Below are 26,475 nucleotides of genomic sequence, written 5' to 3'. Positions count from 1 at the left end.
GTAGATGTGATATGTAAGTATATCCATATGCAAATGATCCACATTGTCTTCAGAGTGCTCATAACCGTAATACTTGACTTTATTTGGATGCAAATTAAACTTCAAGATGTTTGTCATACTGGCTAAATGGCTACTTACTTCAGGGATTAATTAAGTTACAAAATTGATAAGGGGCTTAACCGTATCTTTGACCTTGTAAAAAAAAAAAAAGAAAAAACAAAACCAAAAAACACACCAAAAGAAAAACCAGAAGCTCCTCTTTTTGAAAAGATATGATTCTTTTGGTCTCCATGCAGCCCTGTGGGGCTTAACTATCTTCTGACAGAGTGAACTGCCTTAAGGAAGGGCAGGATTCAAGCTGTGTAGCAAGTGGAGGTGTTTGGAGTTTACTGTGTGAGCTGCAGTTGTTACCATTCACGACTGCAGGATTATCCTCTCAGTACCTCCACGAAGGCTGAGATTTACTGATTTGTCTCTGTATTTTTTCAGCTATGTTAAAGAAACCAGTTGTAACAGAAGTGAGAACTCCAACAAATACATGGAGTGGTTTGGGGTTCTCTAAATCCATGCCTGCAGAAACTATCAAGGAACTAAGAAGAGCAAATCATGTATCATACAAGCCATCCATGACAACTACATATGAGGTATAAGAAAGTATATTGTAAGGGAAGTTTACTTTTAGTAAGTGATACAATTATTTCTCTTGAGAAATGTCTATAACTTCTGTAGAAAGAAGTCCTGCAGATAAGATTTTTAATGTTCTGAATATATTTTATGGTGAAAAATGCTTCTTACATAAATATTAAGGCATATGAAATACATTCAACCCAACACACACAGTTATATCTGTTTTATAGATTTTATAGAAGTCACAGAGCATAGAAGTCTGCTTAAAACATATTTGTTTAAAGAAACTTAAAACAACTTATGGGACCAAATATCTCAGTTATTCCAGACAAGCAGCAGAAATTTGGTAACCTAATGAAAACAGTGTATACATAGGAGATAAACTATATAATGTGAATCACTGCATGGTGGAGCAGAACATCAGAACAAGAAATGTCTGCAGCTCATCTTATGTTGATAGAGCTGTAGAACTGTAACAGCTTTCTCTGTTTGCACTGTTCACTGGGCCCAGAAAGTTCCCAGGCAGAAGGCAGCCAGAGTCCAGCAAGCCTCTTCAGAGTCCCAGCATGGGAATCTTGCAGGGAATTTGTTCTTTGCTTTCCAAAGGCATTTTGAAGTTGATTTTTAGTGTGTTTCCTTGCTGGAATCTTTCCCAACTTCCATATTATCCACCTTTTTCAGTCCTACTTAAATAAAACGTAAATGGTATGTTTATGCAGCTTTTCTCTAGGGTATACCTAGCTTTTGATGCAAAAGAAATATTCAACCATGATAATGTGCTGTGGTGTTCTCCAGCTGACATGCCAACTTTTTGAGTCATTCTGCTTCGATACACATAATGCAGTAGGAGCTAGGGGAGAGAAAAGGTACAGCCAGAATTTCTGGTTATTTATTTTATTTTTTGGTTGAACTGTGGTGGGGTTTTTCCACAGACCATGATGTCTAAAGTCTCTAAGTGGGTCTGTCATTCCAAGCCAGAACACTGTGTCTCAGTCACTTGGAGTCTGCCCATGAGCAGACCACAGACCATGGCAGCTCTCTCCAGTGAAGCGATACCATGTTAGAACTCCAGTTACCATTGTTTGGGATGAACTATTGTGGAAACATCTGGGGAGGCTGAAAATCTTGGATTCCTTGTAGTATCCTCCTCTGCTTAGCAGTTTTCAACACCATTTGTATTGGAGCCTGTGCCACCACACTTCCAATGCATATACTGAAACCTTCGAGAAGATGAAGTTTTGGTATCATGGTCTAATGCCTGGCAAGTTAATTTGTAAAATAAGCTCACCAAACATGTTTCATATTTGCTGTGGTATTTTACTGTGCATTCAGTTTTCCAGAAACATTGGATGACATCTTTTTTTTAACTTGACAACTCTTAGACATCATTATGATCTCATGTAATGTAGATGTCTCCTCTTGCTCTTCTGTAAGACTTGAAGTCAGTTCTTACCTTCCTTCTTTTCTGTAGCCATACTAACTCTAGCTCACACCTTCCTAATTTTTACCAATGATAAGGAGCTTTTGCCTTGTTTCTTCAGTGCTGTCAGTTTTACTGAATAGTATAAAAGATTGCTGTGCCCTAAGTGATATTTTTCAATTGCAATTTGGTGTAAGTGTATAGAATGAAATTGTTTATTTCCACAATTTTTTGGCTCATGTAAGTGTGTGGTATCAATGTCAGTCTCTTTTGTGTATGTCCCCACTGAATACTGTTACCTTATTTTGGAACATTCTCACCCACAGCGATGAGAGGTCACGAGTAGTATTTTACAGGAATTATGAACTATATTTAAAAAACCCCTAAAAAAAACCCAACAACAACAACAAAAAAACCCTACAAACAAAACTGCAAATTCACAAGCCATTGCAGAATTGTTGTACCATTGTGTACTTTAGCCACTTATCTTCAGATAAATGTTCTGTTATGTACTCTTCCCTGTGAAGGGATGTAGTCAATAGACTGCTTTGTCTAGAATTTGTGTGAGAATTTGATACTCTGGAATGTTTTGGAAACAAACTTGGAAATACTGAGAAATTTATTTTGAATCGTGGTCTTTAAATAACTCCCACTTAAAAACTGTAAACTGTGTATGTTTTAAGCACACCTGCTGTTTTTGTGTCCGGTTTGCAATTATTTGACTATTGATCAACTGCCAAAAGAATGTTTGCAAGCATATTTTTTTTTTTTTATAGCTGAGCTGTTTCAAAGAAAACATCTGAGTCACAATGAAACCTCTGTTTTCTGCCCAAATTTTCCTTCTGTGATTTGCAGGGTTCATCGATGTCTCTGTCCCGGTCCAGCAGTCGGGAGCACCTGGGAAGTGGCAGTGAATCTGATAACTGGAGAGACCGTAATGGGCTGGGACCCGCTGCTCATGATTTTGTCTCCTCAATTGGCAGCCCCAAACGGAAACAAAACAAATCAGGTTAATAAACTCTTTAATACCTGATTTAAAAAAAAAATCATATTGATATCGTTTAATATTTATTTTAATATAAATGTATCCTGACATCACTAGGGATTTAAATTACTGACACCTGACAGCTTTGGCTTGGTTTTTTTTTTACAATTTGCAATGTAAAAGCATATGCAAGGTAGTGTAACATGATATACGAATAATGGTTCAAAAGGAAAACTTAAGGAAATTTTATAAATGCCAGACATTCTTGCTGGAAAGCTCTTTGCTGTCATAGAAGTGGTTTTTCAAGGTGTTCTGAAACCAGATCTTTATAAAAGCTTATTTCTAGACTGCCATTCTTCTGCTATGTTACCAGTGCAACAACAGCCAGGTCTTTATTGGGCTACTTGCTCACTGAAGGAGTCATAATCTGTGCTAATATTGAGTTTTAAAGCATGATTCTCTTCATGGGAATCAAATTTACAAGAGCATGTAGTGGCAGGACAAGGGGGGAATGACTTCAAACCGAAAGAGTAGATTTAGATTGGATATTATGAAAAAATCCATTGCTGTGAGGGTGGTGAGGCCCTGGCACAGGTTGCCCAGAGAAGCTGTGGCTGCCCCATCCCTGGAAGTGTCCAAGGCCAGGTTGGACAGGGCTTGGAGCAACCTGATCTAGTGGAAGGTGTCCCTGCCCATGGCAGAGGCGTTGGAATGAGATGGTCTTTAAGGCCCCTTCCAACCCAGGCCATTCTGTGAAAAGAAGCCTGTCCCGTGTTTTGGACATGGCCTAGCACATGAATTTAAACACTGGTTTCTGTGGATACAGGCTGTACCTCTGGTAACTACTTTTTAAACAATATTTGAAATTTACAAATTAAAATATTGTATTTTAATTCAACACTTGGAAACTTCATTTCATTTTTTAAGTAACTTAATAGATGCTTTTTTGCAAGAAAGAAAAGTGGAGGTAGAAAATACTAGTCCATACTACCGATCTGCATTATGAGGAAATAAGTGCTATGGCTGATTTTACTCTCTTTTGTTGCATTTTTCTTTTAAAAACCTAAATCCCAGATTAAATTCCAAGTACACAGATAATAAAATTTGGGTATTCTAGGAAAGGATATCTTCAAATACAGAAAATACACCAGAAGTGGAGGAAATTGTTCTACAGCAGCTGCAGCTTTCCCAGAGAATAAAAGGTGTAGAGGAAGGATAAAAGAAACATCTATGAGTTGGCTGGACAAGTGTAGTTACCTTAAGGTATAGGTGCTGGAGGACTAAATGTATGACTTCATTGACAGAATTGCACAGTTGTGTTGAATTTCTTCTTTATTTTTAAGACAATGCTTCCTGACTGCAGTAAGAAGGAGGATCGTGAATTTCTGTTTGGGTATTTTCAGTGTTACTTTTCTCTGATAGTGAAGAAATCAAGGCATCACCTTTTAAAGTCTAAAAACTCAATTTAGTTATTGCTTCACTTGTCAAAGCTAACACTCACATTTTCAACACTGAACAGTCTACTGTATTTTAAAATTCTTTTCCAAAAAGGAGCTGAGTTAGACAGAAATTCTCCAAGCTCCGTAAATCCAATCCCAAATGCTTCTAACTAGTTTGTGCCCAGAAAAATAAGAAACTTAGCACAGCTAGTGGTGAAAAATGGTGATTTTTCACACCCTATTGGCATTCTGTAGTGAAGGCCATAGCAGAAGTCTCCAGGGAAATCTTAATTTTGCTTACCTGGGAAAATACCCTTTGCCTGCCACAAGCTGCTTATGCTTTCACTGTTGTTCTTCCCGTGTCAGTAGGGAGGGAGAGAGCACTCCCAGTGGCTCCACTTACACACATGCTTGATGCACTCCCTGGGAGCTATCCTGTTCTTACACAGCATGAGGAAAAATAATTAGAAACTATGTGATTCTATACTATCAGTATGCACACATGCAGGAAAGGAATTGCACTGCCAAAACAGGTTTCTGGATTTTTTTAAGAAACTCATTGTGAAAACTTTTCAAAGCTATTATCTTTTGGGAACGTAATTTAAAGTTGTGTAGGGAATGTATTTCCAGTTTTAGTATTTTATGAACTATTGCATTCATTTTTTGTCTGTGTTGTAGTAAAATAATGGTCACATCATATTCCTTTTATTAGGAATAGCTCCAGTGTGATTTTTTTCCCCATCCAGATTAAGAAGTGCTGGTTGCATTTGTGTGCAATGATGTTTTCCAAAATAGTCATTGGAGAAAGGAGGAGAGGGCTTAAGAGCAGGAAAAGCCCTGGGGTCTTGCAGCTCTTTCCATGACTTTCTGGCTTGTATCCATGTGATAGTTCCCATAATGCGATTTTATCGTTTAAAATGTTTACCCAAATGTCTTTCCATAGAAAACAAACACTGGAACTTAATGAACAAAAAAATTGCTTTATGGTGTTCATTCTCTTAGACCACTGAGAAGCTTTCTTTTCTTTACTGAAAAATAAAGATTTAAGTATTTTGTAATTTTAATGATCTAGCTGATAGAAAATTGTGCCCTTCTGTGAAGTGTCTAAAAAATGCACTTCTTCCCTTTCAGCTGAGCACTATCTCAGTAGCAGCAATTACATGGACTGCATTTCCTCGCTGACAGGAAGCAATGGCTGTAACCTGAACAGTTTGTTTAAGGGATCTGACCTGCCTGAGCTCTTCAGTAAGCTTGGTTTGGGCAAATACACAGACGTATTCCAACAGCAAGAGGTTAGTGTTCCTTTGAAAGACATCTTTGTGTTAGTAGGATTTGTTCCAGCAGCACTTGTTCTGTCTCTTGACCAAAGCCACTGGGAACTCTCACTTTGTGGCAGGATTTTCATGGGCTGTTCTTTCCAAGTGTTCCATCCACCTTGCAGGTTCCAGATAGCGAGCCTGGACATGAGTACTACGTTGTCCTGCACCTTTGATTTATACTTAACAAAGAATCAAAGTAGGATTGGATTCATGTCATTCAAGGAAGTTTAAACCTTGGCTCCTACTTGTAAACTAGGATGATGACTAGAATGTCATAGGTTTCAGTCTGTTTCATGTGTAGGTTATGGAAATCCAATCTTTTTTAGTTAGTAACATTTGTTAGTAACATATTGTCTCAGCCGATGCTGGGGTCACATATATTCATCCCTTGCCTCTTTCCTGTGTGCCAGTTGACTTCCTTTGATCCACTCCCAACAGGGAGATATGGTCAGTCAACTGTTTGAGATTTCCACCTCCACACCAGCTAATCTTTTATTCCAAGTATTCCTTATCCGTAGAGTGCTGTATAGGTAGAGTCCACTTGGTTATTTGCAGGTAGTTTATTCTGCTGCCAGATTTGACTGTGTCACAAAAGTACAGTGGGCCCAGCTGCGAGACTTTACAGGCATGGAGCTCCTGAGCTTGTCCCAAAAGCACTGTAGTTATAAATGGGAAGTTTTATGTGCCACACTGCTGGAATTGGGTGTAGTAGGGTGGAGGTGTCCATGTGGGTTTTGTCAGCTATCTCATGGAGTACAGGGGAAGGAGCACAGCTGGATTTGGCATCTTCCTGTGTTATGGACCCATATGTCCACTTTATGTCTTCAGCAGCACTGAGGTCTGCACACACCAAGGATGCATTCAAGTGTGTACTCTACTGTTAGAAGAGTAGACAGGAGGTAAACCTGTACCATCTCCTGTGCCCTAAGTCACTCCTGTACGTGCAGTCTGAGTGCCCTGAAGTGCAGTGCTGCTGGCTCAGCCTGGGGACAGCTGCATCTGGTGCATTTCGTGCCTTCATTCATTCTCTCTCTCTCTAATCATGCTGCTTAAGTGCTGTGGGGTCAATCCCCAGTCTGAATCAGTAAATCCAGCTGTACTTTAATTCTATGTACAGCTCTTCAGGTTTATCTCCTCTGTATGCCTCTGAATGTTCCATAATACCCATATTATCCAGTCTCTTCATCCTTTCCTGTTGTTTTAGCCACTCTCCTAAAAAGGAGAGAAGGCTGGATTGGTTTCTGATACTAAGGGTGGTTTTTGCTTCGCAGCTGGGTTTTTGTTGTGGTTTTTCTTTTCTCAAGAGCTGCTGATGAGGTGCGAGATGAACCAAGTAGTTTGACCAGGGTGAAAACTAAACAATTTTCCACTGTTTCTGTGAATTGCGTTGGGAGAAGTACCACAAACATCCACTGTTGCAGACACTGTGGAATGCTCAGTGCTTGAACTCAAATGTATCACCAGGAGTTGAGCAGTCCTCCTGTGCTAACCTGCTATAGTCTGAAGCACCTCCTGTATCTACAGACGTAGATACCTGGCATATATAGTGTTCCCAAGTGTGTTGTAATGGTTTTGGTAAATACTCAAAATCTCAAGACTCGCAAATAAATAAGACTAATTGATCTTCTGTGATTTTTCTAAAACTGCTTACTTTTCAGTTTCTCCTCTGTCAGAAATGTAGCAAATTGAGCAGCTGTGTGAAGCAGCCATTGAAAAGCCGTAATTGTTGTTTCCATGGGAGGAATAGGTTGGCTGAGTAGGAATAGAGTACCTGTGCAAAGCAGTAGGGGAAAAAAATGAAGCTATTCTGAACCACATTTATCAATGAATACTTTCGTGTAAAAACTTGTTTTGCCTAATTTTCCTATTTCTGTTTACTCTAGATTGATCTGCAGACATTCCTTACTCTTACTGATCAAGATCTGAAAGAGTTAGGAATTACCACTTTTGGTGCCAGAAGAAAAATGCTGCTTGCAATCTCAGGTAAATAACAGAGTATCATTTGGTTGATTTTAAGCATTGTTTGTTTGTATTCTTCTCACTCGAGTTGTGTGTTTATAGTTGGCAAAGGTGCTTGGAAGGACTAAGACACTAGTCCACAGAGGTCATATTAGCTTACCCCTCACCTGAGGTGCTTAAAACCAGGCTTTTTAAAGCTTTCACCTTACCAAATAGCAGCTCAGTTGCAATAGTCCTGTGCATTGGAGCTTGGTGAAAGTTTGTTTCACTGCACATTGTGAAGTTTTTTGGATGATCCAAAATTGTGGGTCCAAGAAGCTCTGGGATTACAGGCACTACAGGGTCTGAATGGCACTACATACCAGTCACAGCTTTTAGTTCCCTGTCCTCCACTTTATTGATTAGCAGGGCAATCATCGTACTGGGAAAAACTGCCTGCTTTTGAGGGGCTTTGGGGTTTTGGCTTTGGCTTTTTGGCAGTTTTTTATGCCATAAATGCATAGGTTTGAGAGAAGCATGTAACTCTTATTTGGAATTTTTCTAACCCATTTTAATTAATAGGTTGTCTTGATCCTACATGCAGAAAGAAGCTCAAATATAATTTCTTAAAATGTACTGCAGTATATAAAGCCTAACTAGATTTTTCTAATTGTGATAAATAGCATGAGGTTTCTTATTACATAGGAGTGCTATTCTCCTTGTCCAGACAATGAATCTGTATCAGAGGAAGAGTTTCTTTCAGATGCTTTATTGTAACACTACATTATTTTCCTCCCAATTTCATCTCTTTTACTGATGCCATTAGTGAATGTTTTATTAATTTAAAATGGTGCAGTAAAAAGGGAAAAAATGCAATGTACTTAATAGCAGTCGTGAATATCTGTGTAATATTTCAGTGATTTCCATCTGTCATGAAGTTTGGTTACAATGATAGAAAAGTGGGGGAAAAGTATTTGGATGAGCTTTTGCTAATACAAACTTAGTGTGCATGCTGGAATGAGAGGTGATCATCTGTTTTTTCTGAAAGTCCTTATTAAAATATTGCTTCAGTTTTGTCTTTAAAGAATTGTGCATTGAGAAATGATCAAGATAAGCTTTTCTGTCATCTCAGTTTACATTGCGTGGTTGTGCTGCAGCATGTACCTCTGGGAAGATTGCAGTCTTTGAGTATTCTAACAAACTTTTTAAAGTGTTTCAGCTATGTCAGCTGGTTCTAAATCAATATTGCAAAAAATTATCTACTTCCCGCTGTACCGGTGCCAAATAACAATTGCACCAAATAGATGCCTGTGTCCCAGGCAGCCTCTGAGCCTTAACCTGACACTGATTATCCTGTTGAACTGTTCAACTGAATGAGTACCTCATAGATATCTTCAGTTTATATCGTTCCGTCAAAAATATTTTACTTGTTTAAACAGAAGCTTTGCATTGCATTCGGCTCAAAATATTAAATTTAATTTCTGATGAGAGATTTCTGCGCATGTTTGACCTTTACAGAACTGAATAAAAACCGAAGAAAGCTCTTTGACCCGTCAAACATGCGTGCCTCGTTCCTGGAAGGTGGAGCCAGTGGGAGACTGCCGCGCCAGTATCACTCGGAAATTGCCAGTGTCAGCGGCCGCTGGTAGCAGGACGTTGTGGCTCTAAAAGGTCAGCTGTAAAGATGGACATGGCAATCCTGTGGACAGCCTTCACTGCACACCACCCTCTGCACTTTGGGAGTTTGGGCGTCAAGGACCAAAGCATTTTGTCTGCACAATACTGTGCCAAAAAACAAACAAAAAAAAAACAACAGAGAAAACACATTTTGTCTGTTCTCTTTCGAAACACCAAATGTGGGTTACATTTTACTCGTGTAGATTGGACAGAATTTGCAATAATAATAATATAGGGTTCTTTGTTTAGTATTTTATTACCTATAACTATAATGTATGCACTGAATTTTTTACTTTGTTGAATGAAGGAAGAATGAAGAGCTGGGATGCCAGAGAGCATAGATTTGGTTTTATCAAGATGGATTTTTCTGGTACTGCTTAAAATAATTATTGAGGTCTTTCTGCACTTTACATGTTCTGATTTCTTGTCCTGTGGAAATTTATTTCTCTCTTTCATTTCCATATCAATTTTTATATTGGCACTAATCAAATTTGTTCAGGTGTTCTTGCATTAAGTCACATCTCACTATAATGGTACTAGAATCCGGTTCTTATGCAATTTTTTTTTTTTCCTCTCTCTGTCTCCTGGGTAGTTATCTGAAGAGATTGTTCCAAAATCAAGTCACTTGGTAGTGGACCAGTCCTCTTATGCTCTTATGAAGCAGTGTAATGCTGCCTGCAATAATACTCACTGTAACAGATGCAATGAAAGACCAAAATGGACCTTGCAATATTAACCCTTTGCAGTCAACATATTTAACTGCTGCCTGTTATGCTAAAAGTGTTTTTAATGGTTGTCTCAAAGCAAAGGGCTATTTTTAGTACCCTGCCACTAAAGGACACTTATTTATATCAGACTTTTATTTTTAGATTCTATACACCTACAATACGTAACAGATTAAACTGATCTACTGCAGATTTATGGTAGAGAATGAAAGGCATTCATCAAACTAGAGCTCCGGGCTGTCAGTTTGATTAAACAGACAACTAATCTAATTTGACAAGACAGCACTGTTGCCATTTAATAAATGACACATATTACTTACATGACTATGCATGCAGCAATTAAGTGACCTACATAAAATAGGTGTAAAGCATCTGTTTTGTTCGATCCAGATTTGTAATTGTCAGCTGCAGAAGTGTTTCAAACTCCGGAGATGAACTATTTCTGAAACAAGTTATGTTCAACGGAAAGAGTCCATGTTATAAGTGGCTGGAGCTAACTTTTGCATTCTTATACTGTGAAAGTCCGAATGATTTGGCAATGTTATTCCTCTGTCTTGACAGATGTTGTGTTATGGGTTTATGAAGGGTTCAGATATAATGAAGGAATTCATAAAGTGCCTCTTTTTGCAATGCAATATGTAGTTTCCAAGCATTAATTGAAAAGCATTCCCATGAGAAATATTGTGAATTACCTCTACTGTAATGTACTATTTATGTTCAGTGTACAAGCCTTTTGAGATGGACATAAACCACTGTCAAGTGCTCTTAACAGAAGGCATTAGAATAACATTTACAGTAGTTGGGTTTTATGCAAAAATGGGTGAGAAAGAGTTCTGACACTTTCCATGGATAATTCTTTCTTTTAAGGTGAGAATGCAAAATGATGTAAAGAGAAATTTGCACACACAAAGGGAATTTAAAGAGACTTGTTACTTGAGGGCATAGATGATCAAGCAATAATATAAAGTCTTCTTGTGGTTAGCTAGAAATTGCTGCTCAGTAATCATTTCAGCCATATCTACTTAATGGTGTATAACTGGGTGACCTCCCCTCTAGGTCCAGTAGCATCTTTGCCTGGTTTTACAGTGGTACTACAGATCTGACTGGATAAAGCTGTGTCTGGTACACAGTTGTTCACACCAGTCACTATGCTCAATGCCAAGAGTCAATATCCACATATCTAAGAGGTACTTGTGTGTCACAAGGGCAAGAGCAACTTCATGGAAACCCTCTTGTAAGCCACGACTTCTCATTCTAAAACTATTTACACTTGTGCTTACTTCTGAGCATGTAGGTAGTTCCATTCACAGGGGCTACTTGTGTGCTTACAGATAAGCTGTCATTTCCATGCTTGCACTCGCAAGACCAGTGTTTGCAAATCAAATTGTATTCAGCCATGTTATTTTATAAAATATTTTTAATTAAATAAATATTCAGCTGCACTTGGTACAGAATTTTCTGCAACCCCTTCTTGCTTATTTTGCCTAAATTTAAAAGCATCAGAAAACTTTTACACTCTAGTCTTTTGTAAGTACTTGCTATGTATCCAGATGGTACTATACTCAGAAACTCATTTTATTACAGTATTAAGTTGATGTGGTCTTTTGCTGAGCAGTGCTTATATCATCTACACCAAAGTGAAGAATTTCCCTTGAACAACAATATTTTTCAGTAGGGCTTCACACACACATAAAAAAAGAACACACTGGAAGTAAAAAATTTCTCACTTACTTTGATTCCACAAAGGGAATATAACCATACAGTGTACCGTATTGTGTTATATTATGCACAAATATTTGACTTGCTACATAAAATGTTAGTTTTAAATCTGTGCCTTAATAGTGACCAGTTATCTGTAAATATAGAGCAGATACAGATTGTATTTTTGTGGGTTGTGTCCTTTTAGTGATTTTTTTTTTTAAATAAAAGTTGAAATTAAGACATGAAAAATGGGAATTTTCAAAACTAATCAGTGTTGCATAAAATAAATTTATATAACACCCTTGTATTCTGATTGGTTTGTGAAGTATTTTTTATATAGACCCAGTTCCAGGGATGCTTGCTTGTTAATAAAATATAAAAAGCAGTATTTGACATAATTGCAACATGTTTCTTTCACATGCTAATGCTTCGTGTATTACTGTTCTTTTTGTCACATACAGTGTCTGGCTTTTAAATGAGTGCTTTGTTGAAATACTTCTCCTTAATAATTAATATAGAAGAGTTAAATTACCTCAGGTTCAATTCATATCAGGCTTTATTGGTTTGGCTTCCATAAGTTTTATTCTTTCTTTGGTCTTCCCATTTGATTGACTATGTTTTGGTCAGGTTAGCAGGGCAGTTCTACATGTTCTTTCATGGTGGTCACTGTAGTGTCACTTCCAGTATAGAAGTGGGGAAAAAAAAAGGGAATTCTTATTTTGGGATGCTGGGACATGAGCAGTCAGCCTCTAGGGAGAGGCACAGCTTTCCTACTGCGTTCATGTGTACACAGCGTACATCATCAGTCTCGTCTCTTTGCTCCACAGGCAGTAGTGCAGGTTCAGGATTGCTCACCTCACTGAGCGCATCCAGGCGTTTTGTCATTCCAGCCTCCCGTGGTTTCTTTGTTAACTCTTTTAAACACACACCTCTCCACTTCAGTGGCAGCGTTCCCAGCTCACTGACCTTGCAAAAATCTGTGAGTCATTCTGAACAGCTACTGAGAATTGCAGGTGTGGGAGCAAGTCTGGGAAGGAAACAGAACAACAAACTCTTCCACAGAGGCCAACTGAAGGATGTGGGGCTGAGTGCAGATTTACCAGGCACTGGCATAAACTCAGTGGAAATGTAGAGAGGCAGGGTGGCTTGCAAATGGCAGAACCAGATGGAGTCTCCAAACTATGTAAAGATTAAAACTGAGGCATCTCTCTTTACTGTTTGACCCCAATCCAATCAAACACTTGCAGGAAGAGACTTATTTTTTGCAAGCCTGGAAAACACAGTAAAAAAGGCTTATGAGTACTGTTGTAAGCTGGTCAGGAAAGGTGCGATAGGCAGGGGTATGCAGAAATTTGTGCTTGTACTGTGAAGTAAGCTTAGAACAATTTGATTCCAGACAAGTATGGACACTGCTGATGTTACCTTTTATCCTTGAAGAACAGGCTTCCTTTGTGTCACAGACATTTGAGCAAAAGGAAGGTTTGGCTTTTATTTGGAGTTGCTGTGAAGTTTTTTCTAGGATTTGAGAAGATGCAAAAACTAGAGAACTTGTAGAAAAATTTTCAATATACAGGACTGGTGTCTGCAATATTTTTACAGCTTCTCTGAAAGTGGAGAGCTGTCAGGACATGCATGAAGCTAAGGGAAGGTGTTTTAGAATGGCTGAAGATAAGGTCTTATTTTGAATTAGAGGTAGTTGTGAGTGAGGAATATCCTGTAACCTGAAGAGCACACAATAAACTTGTGGGTTTGGTATAAAATTCCTTTCTTTTTCTTTTGGCTTAAGATACTATCTGGAGCAGAAATTACAAGAATCCAGATATTACAAGAGGCTTTTTGCAGGTGATATATTGTATTAAGGAAAACTTGAGTTTTATCTTTTGTTTCCTTTGCTACAGATGTAATTTTTTTTATAGTGTTTAGAATGTTACTGTTTTACCAGATTTCATGAGTCAACAAAGTAAACTTTATAAATAAAAATAAAGTAGTAGAACAGACCTATTTACCAATTTTGAATATTGACATGGCTATTAGGAGGAGCTAATGGTTAGTTGAGATGACTTTTTTCCTCTAAAGAAATTGCAGTAATGTTAGCAAATGTTAGCAAACTACTTATTGTAGTAAGGTTTAATAGCAAAATGAACACGAGCGAAACCAAAAAGCAAGTTTTCAGCCTTGAAAGAAAAATAAGTCACAAGCTTTTAAGTTTGGGGTTGGTTTTGGTTTGTTTTGGGGTTTTTTTTAAATAGTCCAGAAAATACTTTCTGAAATTCTTGGAGTCTGTAAGTATATTTGCAGTATATTCTTTTGTTATTCCCAGTACCCTTTAGAATACCTGGAGCTATAACTACAAGAAGTATGCTGTGAAATCCTTCTGACACTGAATTGAATCAGAATAAATGTAAATTATGTTGGGAAATGAAGATACTTGGTTATGAAGATGTAGAAATGTTTTTGCATTAGTCAAAGCATCATTTAGTGTCGAGTTTCCCCATTCTTCTAAGGAGTAAGATTTGGGGAATATTTTCTCTACTGAGAAATGCAGAATGATTCCAGATGTTGATGAAAATATGAAGAAAGATGAATACATTGTGATGGAAATTACCAAGTTTGTGCCAAAACTGTGTTGCAATTTCATGGAAACTAACAGATGGAAAAAGCAAAGCATAATATGAGGAAAAAAACCCAAACAATTATATAATGAAGTAAAAATTTGTCACTTCTAACAATCTGCGGTGAATGTTGTAAGAAATAATGTTGTCACAAATTTAATAACTCTAGGACCATGGGTTGATATGGATCTTGGTACACTTTATTGCTGTGATAAAAATCACAGTTTGTCACCCATGAAGGACAGAAGAGTTGAAGAGGCCTGAAATGCACATGGCACTAGCTTATAATTCCCAAAACTAAAGCCAACCATGGAAAATGCAATCTCATGCTGTGTATATACAATATAGAAGTGAAGATGCGAGGTTTTTTTGAGGAAGAGAACATAAGAAATCTCCAGGAGACAGTGAATCTTACTATTAGATGTGAATGTACTAAGGGAAAAGGAAGATGGAAGCCAAGTATAATTTTCTTTTGCTTTAAAATGGATCTGAAGTTCAGATACAACAAAATATTCACAACCTTTTCTTTCAGCAGGAGTTTTCCCACCATGCAGCAGAGCAGTGCTTTGGTTTCTCAAGAGTAAGCCTGTGTTTTCATGCCAAAGCTCACCTCAGTGAGAAGTTGCTATTGCATGGTACCAGAAAGATCCTTACTCTGAAATAGCTTGAATGGGCACTGGATGTTTAGCAGTGACAGTTCAGTACTTTAAAATGCTGATTCTTCTGATACTACAAGATGTCCTTATGTAGCCCTGCACCTAGAAATCAGTACAAACAAAGCTAACTTGGTGAGACTAAATTGTTGACAGATTTGAATCTTGCTTGAAAACTGGATAGGAGACAACTAGCTAACTAATCTCTGGAGGGCAAGGGATATTTTTGTGCAGCTATATTAAAACTGTCTTTGTGCCAGCACTGTTTTTCCTTGCACCAAATGGTGACAATAGCCAGCAAGCTGGAATGCTGAAGGCATGTGTCACATAAGAAAGCTCCTCCTGAGCACTCCTTATCTTCCATCTTCACTGAAAGTGTTTGCAGATGCTCCACTATTAACTCAGTGCTTTCTTTCCATTATCCTTTTGGACTCCAAATGCTAGAAGGGGCTAACTTTTAAATTTTACATGCAGTTCCATGAGTTTTTTGCTTGCACAAGCACAATATTTTCTTCTTTTCCTAGGAGTGATTAATATGGACAGTATCCAGAACCACTAGAATGGACGAAAGCTTTGAAGGATTTTTTTTGAAGGGATTTAAAAGTCATGACTGAAGACTGGAAATAACACTTCTGGCACTGCTGCCTTTCCTGGCTGCTGGTGGTGTCTGCTCACCTCTCCTAGATCTTGGCTCTCCCATGCTTGGCTCAAGTTTCTGCTCACTTCTGACAAGCAGTCAAGTTTCAAACAAGTACTTTTGGGAAGTTTAAAGCATTTTAAATTTTCAGGCAGGCTAGTGTTTTCTTTGCTTTTTGTGTTGGACTTAAAAACCATGGCAATGAGGGCACAGATGCTAATAGTCATCCTTGGAGGGTGTGAGGAATTAAATTTGTAAGCACAATGTAAAGGGTACACTGTTATTACAAAGCCAGTGTAGATGAGGATATAATTTCTTCAGATGGGTGGTTGTTCGTGAAGATCAAGTAAAGGAAATGTTCATTTTCTTCTTTGGTTCATTTTTTAAAAACATTCATAGAAAGGAGCATCCTTTTGCATGGTGTTCTTATTACAGTTTAAAAATGATTATGCAAAGTGATTCTACAGGGCACTTCCCATAACTTGTAATAAATACATAATTAGTCATAGACAGAGGGATTCTTTACCATTAGTTATTGGAGTACAACAGCATATTTCTTCCTTGCTTCCCACCTGCCTGTAATATTTCTGCTGAGGGCAATGCTTCCATGTACTTTGGTTGCATATTAATGTGTGGTTATTCTGTGCCCTGGAGCTGCTGCAGAAACAAGGTAATGAAATGCTAGGAATAAAATTGCTTCTCATCTAGTTCCTAGTGTGTCTTCTCACTGTGTAAACACATCAGGAAGTATGAGAGCATTTCTGGACTGAACAGATGTGTTGGTCTGCTGGAAACTTCTGAAACCCACTATTTTCAAGTCCTCCTTAATCTTTGTGAGGAATTTGTTAACTTCAAGATGTTTTACATCTGGTTCTGTTTGTCTAATTGCTTTCAAGTGTTCAGGTTTTTGTGATTATATAATCTGTGATAAAATAGGCATTAAATCAAATACTACATGAAGATGCATTGTCTGTTCAAAGCTGTATTAGAAATGACATATATTTTGTATCCTTGGTCTGTTTTGGGTTTAAGTGAAATTTTATAGACCTTTCAGAATTTGTGTCTATACATAAAACCCCAAAATGTTATGACAAAGAATCACAGAGACTCTGTCCCTTCCACCTCCCTTCCCAAAACCAAATAAGTCAGTGTTTCATCCTAAAGCAATTTTTTTATCTAATTGAGATTTTCCAAGCTCACAAAATTTGGCAGAAGACAAATCAAGTTTTTATGGTTCCTGAAGGCAAATCACTTTCTGATAAACATTCTAGTGTGTTTTCATGTGCTATTCAACATGGGAGGTGTGCAGAAATATCAAAAAGACTTGGAAAGCTTTCTTACTTGTCATAGAATCATAGAATCAGACGGGTTGGAAAGGACCTCTGAGATCATCAAGTCCAACCCTTGATCCACTACCACCACAGTTGCTAGACCATGGCACCAAGTGCCACGTCCAGCCTCATCTTAAAAACCTCCAGGGACAGAGAATCCACCACTTCCCTGGGCAGCCCACTCCAATGGCTGATTACCCTCTCTGTAAAGAATTTCTTTCTAATGTCTAACCTAAACCTCCCCTGGCGCAGCTTAAGGCCATGCCCTCTTGTCCCACTGCTGATTGCCTGGGAGAAGAGACCAACCCCCACCTGCCTACAACCTCCTCTCAGGTAGTTGTAGAGAGCGATGAGGTCTCCCCTGAACCTTCTCTTCTCAAGGCTAAACAACCCCAGCTCCCTCAGACTCTCCTCATAGGACTTGTGCTCCAGTCCCTTCACCAGCCTCGTTGCCCTTCTCTGCACCTGCTCCAGCACCTCAACACCTTTCCTGAACTGAGGGGCCCAGAACTGGACACAGTACTCTAACTCTTCACCGGATCAACTTTTTCTTTTGCTTGAATCTAGTGAAATTGTTCTGCGTTTAAGCACAGAAAAGAAATCCCTGGTAGAGCAATACTTCCTTCCTCTGTGCATGCTGTGATCTTACTTACATTTTTTGAAAACAAGTTCTTCAGGCTTCTAGACCTGGTATTATGTTGTATGAAATGTTTAGTTGCTACATGTTCACCTCCTTAGAAATGAGAAGCCTGTGCTCCATGGTGAACAGGCTCTTAATTTGTATACCCAAGGGAACCAATTATACTCCAAAATAGTATAAATTTTCAAGTCTTCCTTTTCCCATAAAAGCTGTCTCTTGCTATGCTGCTTTTGTGCAAGTAGACTTCTTTCAGTTCGTGGTAAATGAAGTGGACTGTCCCAAATCTGTCAAAACAAATGTTAGGGTTTATCTCCTGGCAGCTACCCAAGTCTGCATAAAAGTGAATTTTACTCCATGGGACCCACAACTGAACCCAATAGTGGTAAATGCTTTCCTAATGGTTTATTTTCCTTTTGCAGCATTCACAACTTTGATTATGTAACATCCTAATGAAGAACTGAACTAGCATGATTTTTTATTATTTTGAAGTGTAATATTACCACATTACAAACAAAGTGAAGAGCTGAATGGTCAAAGGTGAGGAGTTGGATGGTCAAAGAACAACATGAACAACCATTAGGAAGACTGTGGATGAAAGTCTCCATATTTGACTTTAGAAAGAGTTGCTGCAACAGGTCTTTAAGGAACAGAAAATATTGCAAACCTTTGCTTTGCTATTTCTTATTAGCTGAGGTGGTAATGATTAGGGGAGAAAACAAGTTGTGCAGTGCACTTTTTAAGAAATATCACCAAGTCACTGTTATGAAAAGAGACATAATGTTCCATGAGTGTTTTCAATATCTATTAAGTATTGAGCCTCTTTTTTATAAATATGGGTTCATACCAATAGTAAGAAAGTGTTGGAAAGTTTTCAATTAATGACAACAATCCTCACTCTCCATATTCAGTGATTTGCCAGTTTTCAGCAGGGTGTTGAATGGGTAGTTTCCTTTCTAGGCAAAAAGTCTAACCTTACTTTAAATGTAGATAAAGTCAGAATTGGTCTCAAGCCATTTCTTAATATTCATCATATAAATTAAATGGTGTCATACCTCAGATTTCCCCAAGTATCTCACCAAGTGTCTTACTAAGTGTCTCACTTAGGTTGTGATCGAGTCATGGTTTGATTTCTGTCCCTGCGGCTTAGCTAGATGAGGCTCCACACATCTTTTACTGGAGGTTTGGGGATCCCTGTAACCCTTCCCATGGGCTGGTTTACCTTCCCTCTCACTACTCTCCCATTTCAGGGCTCCCACGTTACATGTCCATATCCCAGTCCTGGGCTGGGTATCTCCCAAGACACTGCTGTGCATAGGGTTTATGGCTGTGATTGGTATGAAGTGGCCAAGCTGCCGTGGGCCAGCTGTGGCCAGATGTCAGTGCCTCACCTCAGCAGGGCAGGGGGACATCGGGTGACAGAGCTGGTGGGTGGCGATGGACAGGGCCATCACTGTACGGCACAGGAGAAACAGACTCCGCTCGGCAAAAATCAATTTAATTAACTGGCAATTAAAATAGGTTTGGGTGATGAGAAAAAAAGGCAAATTAACCCCATTGCCACCTCTTTCTGCCCCCTCAGCCACCCCTCCTTTCTCTTCACTCCTGGTGTCCAGGCAGGGTTTTCCCACCAAGGCACCACCTGAGGGGCTCAGGGGGGTGGCCGGAACCGGCCGGAACCAGCCGGAACCAGCCGTGCCCCACATGAGGCAGCCCCAGGCTCCCCTCACAGAGACCCCTCAGTGCTGCTGCTGCCCCAGGGACCTGGCACTGCCCCAAATCCTGCTTTGGGCCATCTGAGGGGTGTTCGGGAGCGGCCCCAGGGCAGCTCAGGCACCAGAGACACTGCCCCGGTCACACTGTCACCTCCAGTCAAAGAGGGACGGCACCTGGGGCCATCTCTGTCCCTCAGCTCAGCTCCTGCAGGCCAGGGATCTGTGGCCGGTTTGACACACACAGGTAAGGGTGTCCCAGCTGCCATGTGGGAGTCACGGCCTTGGTGCACATGGACGGGCTACTGGAGAGCTGCCCAGGTGGGGACCATTGGCAGTGATGAGCTGCTGCTGGGTCCAGGTGGGGACCATTGGTTGTGACAAGCTTCCCCCAAAGTATTTCCTTCCCTGGGCAGGATGGGGCTCCTCAGGCCCGTGGTTTGAGATTGTGAGCAGGGTGTGGAGCAGCTGCTTCCATTGCCACGAGCTCCTGCCTGACTCACCCCACAAGGAGAGCACTGGCCCTGCGGAGCAGAAGGATGAGGCAGGGCAGGATGAGCCGTGCACTGGGAGCACACACAAAGGGAAGTCCTCTCGTGAAACTGTGTAGGAGAAACAAGCTGATTGTAAAGCTCTGTGTCACCAGGCAGTGTGGCCTGTCTTTGCTGTCTGTTGTATACGTGATAAGATGCTTCATATCAGAGGTTTGGGGCTGCTGTCCCTGGCAGTGATACATTGTCTGTGTGCTGGGTCATCCTAAAAGCCCTTAGTGTTTGGCCTCAGAGCTGAGTATTTCCCTGTGTTTCGACCACAGAAGGACTGTAGAGCACATTTTAGTTTGATTGTCCTTGTTTTCAAATGCTTTCTGTAGCCTGGCATATTTTGAATTGCGTATGTGGCCTCATCCAGGGCTTGGTTTGTCAGGTGTGGGTGTAAATACACATTAAATCAAAGAGCACCCTGATGAGGGTCCTCTGCACTGCTGCCTGCTCGGTCTCCAGCTCTGGGTGCTGCCCGGGCAGAGACCGTGCTTTTGTGTATGATCCTGTGCGGTTTTAAATTGCATTCCAGTGTGATAAGTTGTGTGATGAATTTAGGGCTTGGCTTCAGGAGAGAATCGTGCGTTATTTACACAGGTCAAAAGTCATCCAAATCATAGTTCAAAAAAATGTTTTTGTAGGAAATACATTTGGGGTAGGCTGTTCAACATATTTAGTTATTCATTGGTTGTATAAATCTAACCTTGCATCTTTATCCCTCCATCTGTGCTGATTTGTTATGTTTGTGTGAATACAAGGGTAATCAAAAAAGAGTCATGATTCAAATTGACAACCCTTTAAAACATCTGATCAAGGAATTGTTTTCTATTTAGAGTCACTGATATTTTTGTGAGGCACGGGAGGGAAAGGCAATAGCAGATGGCAGAAATTTCCAGCAACATGCAGTGTGACATACAAGCAGAGCTTTCCCAACACCCCTGCTGTGACAGCAGATGGAGGGATTGGCAAGTTGGGAGGGTGCTGCTTTTCCAGCGTTCAGCGCTTCGAAAGCCGGGCTGTGCCGGGTGAGCTGGGGTTGGCAGGGCTGGGGGAAGAGGGACAAATGCCAAGAGAGGCACCGCAAATATGTAGCAAAACTCCTAATGATGTTTTGAGGTTTTCCTTGCTTTATACGTTTTATGGCTTTTTCCAAGTCAAAATATCAGAATTGTGGCTTTCCACCAACCTGAGCACACACGCACACACATACGCATGCAGAGGTGGGTATTTCTGCGTTTTGTAAAATGCTGTAAAACATTTGGAAACTTCAAAACCTTTCTGTTGTTTCTGGGACAAAGCAAACTTAAGTATCTGAGAACATCATTCAGATAATTGCTGTCACCTGCACTTGCTATCAGAAGTGTATAATACAATGTCTGAGTGTGCTAGAAAATGAAGCCACTTTTTTTTCTGTTACAACTTTGATTTTTCAAAGCTGATAGAAAATGAATTTTATGAAAGCTTCTAGGTTAGTTCTTATTTTACATCATGCATTATCAACCCCATTATGTTTTCTTACAGCCTATTTTCATTCAACCCATCCAAAATGATAAAACTTAACCACCTCTTTATAGGTGATCTCTGTAGAACTGATACTTGGAACTGCAGTTCCAGTGGTCACATTAGTATGTGCAGATCTTAACTTTTTAGGCTTGTGTTGATGAGGTTGTTCATTTTCGGGGCTTTAAAATGTAGGGACTTCACAGTTGCTCTGGTGTGGTGCAATGAGAAGTGCACACCCACTCTGCTGTTAGACTGGTATATGGTAGGGTAAAGAGTTCCTGGTGGCAAAGAGGAGCACCAGGAGAGTTGCAGCTCACATTTAGGTCAGAAGCAATAAAAGAAACCTCCCTGAGAGCGTCACTGATCAATCATTAAAGTGAAAGATATTTCCTCCTTTGCGTGTAAAGCTGAGGTATGTTGAAATTGCACTTGGTGGGTTAGCACAACACCTTAGATCTCGCTAAAGCTTTGTTTGAGGACAGTGACTTGTGAATTGTGAATTTTTATATCTGCCCCCGAGCTTTGAGGTGGTCAGGGGCTCTGTCTGGACTCGTCAGGAGTCATGAAGCAGCTGTATTTCATAAGAGTCTGGAAACTGTTTGGGTAAGAGCCTCCCAAAACAGCATCGTTCTGGCTGAAACGATGAACTTCATTAGGTCAATATAGCTACACACACTAAAGAATTTAAAGTGTACTTTTACAAGACTACATAAAAACATCACATGCTTACAGGCCTTATACCTAGTAAAGGCTGAGGACAATCACCTAGTACTTATTAAACTTTCATCCTCTGAATTATGTAGCTGAAGTAGGTCAGTGTTGTCGACTATTACTCTCTTACTTTTTAACCAAAGAAAAAGTTAAACATTTTCACAGTTTAGACATCTCAATACTAAATAACTTTGTATTTTACACAGTTTATAGAATTTCAGTAACTTCTGCTTCATTTTTTTGTATTTGAGCACATGATTTCTGGAACTTCAGGAAGGCAGGTAAAAGACTTGAGGTGAGATTAGCGAGCTAAGGACAAATGTTTTATTTCCATGAATGTTGTTTTCTAAATAACTTTAACTTTTGGAAAGCTTTTTTTGAGAAGGCACAAGGAGTTGTTGGTGGTGTTCTGAGTATATTTATCCCAGTTCTTCTCACTGGTGAATATTGAATCAAATGTAGTACTGGAGATGGGAGATTTCGTGCATCTTCTGTTGTTTGCACAAAAGCTTAAGGCAGATTAAGTGTTTTGATAAAAGGTGATGGCAGAGTTACTATAAACATGTGGGGGTGTTGTTTTTGTTATTTTTTGTATCACACGAAGTTATTTTTTGCATGCATGTGTGAATGTAGGATTTTGATGCAGGTTTCTACAATGTGTTACTTTTTGACCTGTTTTAAATTTAAAAGATTAGCCGCTCGTTCGTCTTGAGAGGTGCCAAAGTTGCTGAGAGGAGGATCTTCCTGGCAATAAATGAGAAACATATATATGCTCTACAAGCAATAGAAAGAAGAGAGATAAAACTTTTAAAACTGCAATGTGCTGCACAAACACTTCAGCTGTATGTACTAAAAAAAGTGACTTTGCAAAGCCCTGCTTGGTGAAAGCAGGCAGTGACATACCTGGGAACAGTTGCACTGGGGTGGAGCAAGGTCCTCCTGGTCCAAGACTGTGCTGTCAAGAGCCATGAATATCCCCTAGGATTTCCTCTTGGCTCCAACAGATTACTCAGAGGCTTCCACATGAGAGGATGAGCTTTCATTTTGATGTTGAAAACATGGCAAAAAGATCCACCATTTAATCGTCTAAATGTCTGCTTTTCTGAGTGCATGTGAGGAGAAAGCAGTCTGGGTGCCTGCCTGGGGCTGCCCCACGACCCCTCCTGGGGTGTCCATCCCTTTCTGCACATTTTGCAGGTGGGGGCAAATTTCCAATGCTGTTACAACCCTAACCCAGCTTCTTCGAACTCCTGACTTCTTGGAGGCTTGGGGACCTATGGTGTGTTTTTCTGGGGGTCAAGTTTGTTTTCTTTTTATGTTTAAAAATGTTAACATTTATTGATCTACCTTAATATTGTCTGAGTAAAATACGTGGGTGAATGTGGTATGTTGGGAGAGGCAGTGTTATCCACGTGTTCCTATGTTACCCACACAGTAAAAAAGAGGTGAAACAAACTCTTCAGTGGCTCAGGCCACGTGCATTCCTTGATGATACAGTTTGCAATACTCTCTGCGTGACTGATGCTCTCGTGGTACAACGTTGGGAAAATGATGGGTGGTTTTTTTGGTTTTGTTTTTCTTTTAAGAAGAAAACTGTTGCTTTTGTTATTGAACTCTCCAAGTTTCTTTTAAAGGTCTGCACAAAATCTCCAGAGCTTCCCCTTCCCAACCAAGGCTGCCCTTGATTTGCTGTTGACCCCTGTGGGATGAAGTCATCAGGAGAAAGTTCTTGTTTTCCTGTATCTGTTTTCCTACACAGCCTTGTTGCTTTATTAATTTCACCAGAGTAGGCATGTGTTTTAAGTCTGATGACTTGTATTACGTTAGGAAATCCTCCCACAACACAGACCTTTCTAAACATTGTTTGACTTACGGGAACAAGATCGTTCCTGTTGCTCGGGCTGACATTTGTGTGTGGCAGCCACATGCTCTGGGAGACAGAGACAGCTCGATCCCTTTCCTGTTCACAGAATCAAAAGAACAGCAACAAAAAAACAAAGCTGTTGTGTCAGAGGGGCTTTTCTGTGTCAAAATGCCTGGCAAGTCAGCTTTGAAGAGGCAGCATTTCCATTATAAAGAGGTATTTGCAGGCAGGAGGCTCCTGAGAGCCTCGAACGAAAGCGTTTAGGGGGTAGGCGGTGCATCTCTGTCCATCAGCCTGCCTGACAGAACCGGAGCAGGAAAACAAAACAGGCACCGACTTCGCATCATCCTAATAATCCCCATCCACCAAAACAGAAGCGAAAAACTTGGGGAGGGGGCAGGGGGAGTATCTGGCATCTCCCCAAGGAATGCAACAATCCCAAGTGTGGTGTGAGAGCACTTCATGATCACACACTGGCACTCGCTCCCCAGAGCGGCTGCCAGTTTCCCTCCCACGCGTGCTCAGTCTCAGAGGTAATGTGAGTCTGGTTGCTGGACAGTTAATCAACTGCAAGAAAATTAACATTTTGGAGACTGTTCCTCTGTTGCGAGGTGCTTGCTGTTTAATACAACGCAGCTCACTGCCACGTATCACATACTTGCAGGACCCCGCTGGCTGCCTGCTCAGTTGGCTTTTGGTTTTGGCTGGGGTTTAGCGTTTCTCGGTGTTGAATTTCTCCTGTTGCCATTGCTGAAGGGAGGATGGGCTGTGCCGTGCCGTTGAAGGCATTTAAGTCCGGCCCTGGCTACCCTGGGCTTTCTCCAGGGCTGCACACCCTTGGCAGAGCAGTGTCCTGTTGTCTCTGGATATCTGCGTGCAGCTGGGAGAAGGGCTTGCAATGTGGAGACCTTGTGAGACTGTTTGGAGAGAGGATGATGGAGAGCTGAAGGACCATCTGCTAAGGGGTGCACGGGTGTGTCTTACGGTGATTTGTGTGCAAACCGGAGGCTGTGAAGATTTTTGCTAACAACGGCCGTAAGCCTGCAGGCGTGGAGCCAACATGCCCTCCTGTGGCAAACTCCACCCTTGAGGACAAGGATGCCTGTGCGGGGAGGCTTCCCAAAAAGAGCCTGACATCAGTGGCGGGGTTGTTCCCGTGAGGGCAGAGCTGTGGACAAACCCAGGCCAGCCCTGGAGAAGACAGGAAAGGAGTTCTGCATGCCAATCTAGTACCTTTGGTTGTCTGCACCCGACAGCGACCCTGGCAGCCTGGGTGAAAGCCAACCCATCCCTAAAAAGACTTTCAAGTCATTCTTTTGCTATGATGAAATATATAAAAAATATTTACTCTGAAAAATAACTCCCTGAAGATGCATGTGAAGTGTTTTGCCCTTTGCTGCCTAGAGTTTGGGTAACAGTAGTGCTGTCCCTGCCAGTGAGGGTGATTTAGGGAGTGGTATGTACGTGATGTATGTAAGTTCCACACCAGCAGTTCTGTGCCGTTGGGATGTGTTGTTGCCCAATGTGGCTCAATCCAGAGGCCCTACACTCTGGCCCAGCTCATGTGTTTTGCTCTGGAAGGGCTCAGTTGGCTCTATCCCACTGGTCAGTACATGTGTACAACTGCTGTAATTTTTTTGCTTGAGCTTTAGCTTTGGTTCGCTTTTGTAATTTAAATAACTGTATAAAATGTGATTAAAAAAATATAAAAATGTGTGTCCTGTGATTTAATATCCAGAAGAGACTGCAAATGATACACCCTGACTCTTAAGGAGGATTTTTCATGTTGGCTTTGCTCAGATAGAAATCTCCATTACATAACCTTTTGCTAAGTCATTTAAATACTCTTGTTTTTCAGCTCCATGACATTTGTAAAATGTACCAGTAGTCTTATTTGCTCATTTGCAGCTTCTTAGAGGGCTTAGCACTCTGCCAGCCTTCCTTTGCTCAGGCACTGATCTCTGTCTTGGTAAAACACCCACAAATTCATCACTGGAAACATGCCACGGACTGAAGTTGCTCTTATGAAAGGGTTTTTTTCTTTTTTTTAATGTGGAGTGATTTTAGAAACATAAGGAGAAAGCATTCATAGCATATAATTTCATTGACCTTCACCTTCAGAACAGCTCTTTCTGTGCACTGGGGAATGACTGGAGAGGCTCAGCCGGCCCCAAAAGCTGGTTGATGTTGAGCAGTTGGGACAGTGCGGGCAGAGCTTTGTGCTCTGGGGTTACACTCACAGACCAGAAAAGGAAGCCACAGTTTGGAAAACAGCAGAGGCATGTGGCTGGAAGAGATATGCAATTCTAGGCTTGTCCAGAAACAACTGAGGTAAGGTTTTAGAGGGATAATTTTGCGAAAGGAAATCGCTCTCCTCCCACCCATTGCACACAGACAGGCAGATGCAGGGAGGGGTGGCCAGACAGAGGCAGAGGAGGGGGGGAT

The 26,475-nt window shown here is 40.5% G+C and overlaps 1 protein-coding gene across 2 annotated transcripts in view; it reads left to right on the top strand.

Annotated features, from left to right (window-relative positions):
• The window catches only part of BICC1 (BicC family RNA binding protein 1), a 102,141-nt gene extending 90,042 nt beyond the window's left edge, over window positions 1–12,099 (top strand). For both annotated transcript variants that reach the window (XM_027649535.1, XM_027649533.1), the window contains exons 17-21: window positions 490–644; window positions 2,903–3,056; window positions 5,603–5,763; window positions 7,674–7,773; window positions 9,247–12,099. In XM_027649535.1, the coding sequence (XP_027505336.1) occupies window positions 490–644; window positions 2,903–3,056; window positions 5,603–5,763; window positions 7,674–7,773; window positions 9,247–9,377 (701 nt within the window). In that variant the 3' untranslated portion in view covers window positions 9,378–12,099. The remainder of the gene's footprint in view (window positions 1–489; window positions 645–2,902; window positions 3,057–5,602; window positions 5,764–7,673; window positions 7,774–9,246) is intronic.
• The last annotated feature ends 14,376 nt before the right edge of the window (window positions 12,100–26,475 follow it).

Source organism: Corapipo altera, unplaced genomic scaffold, assembly GCF_003945725.1.
Source record: "Corapipo altera isolate COAL_440 unplaced genomic scaffold, ASM394572v1 53, whole genome shotgun sequence".
NCBI classification, from domain to species: Eukaryota; Metazoa; Chordata; class Aves; order Passeriformes; family Pipridae; genus Corapipo; species Corapipo altera.
The sequence above is the reverse complement of the archived record's forward strand: the minus strand, read 5'-3'. Positions and strand labels throughout refer to the sequence as shown.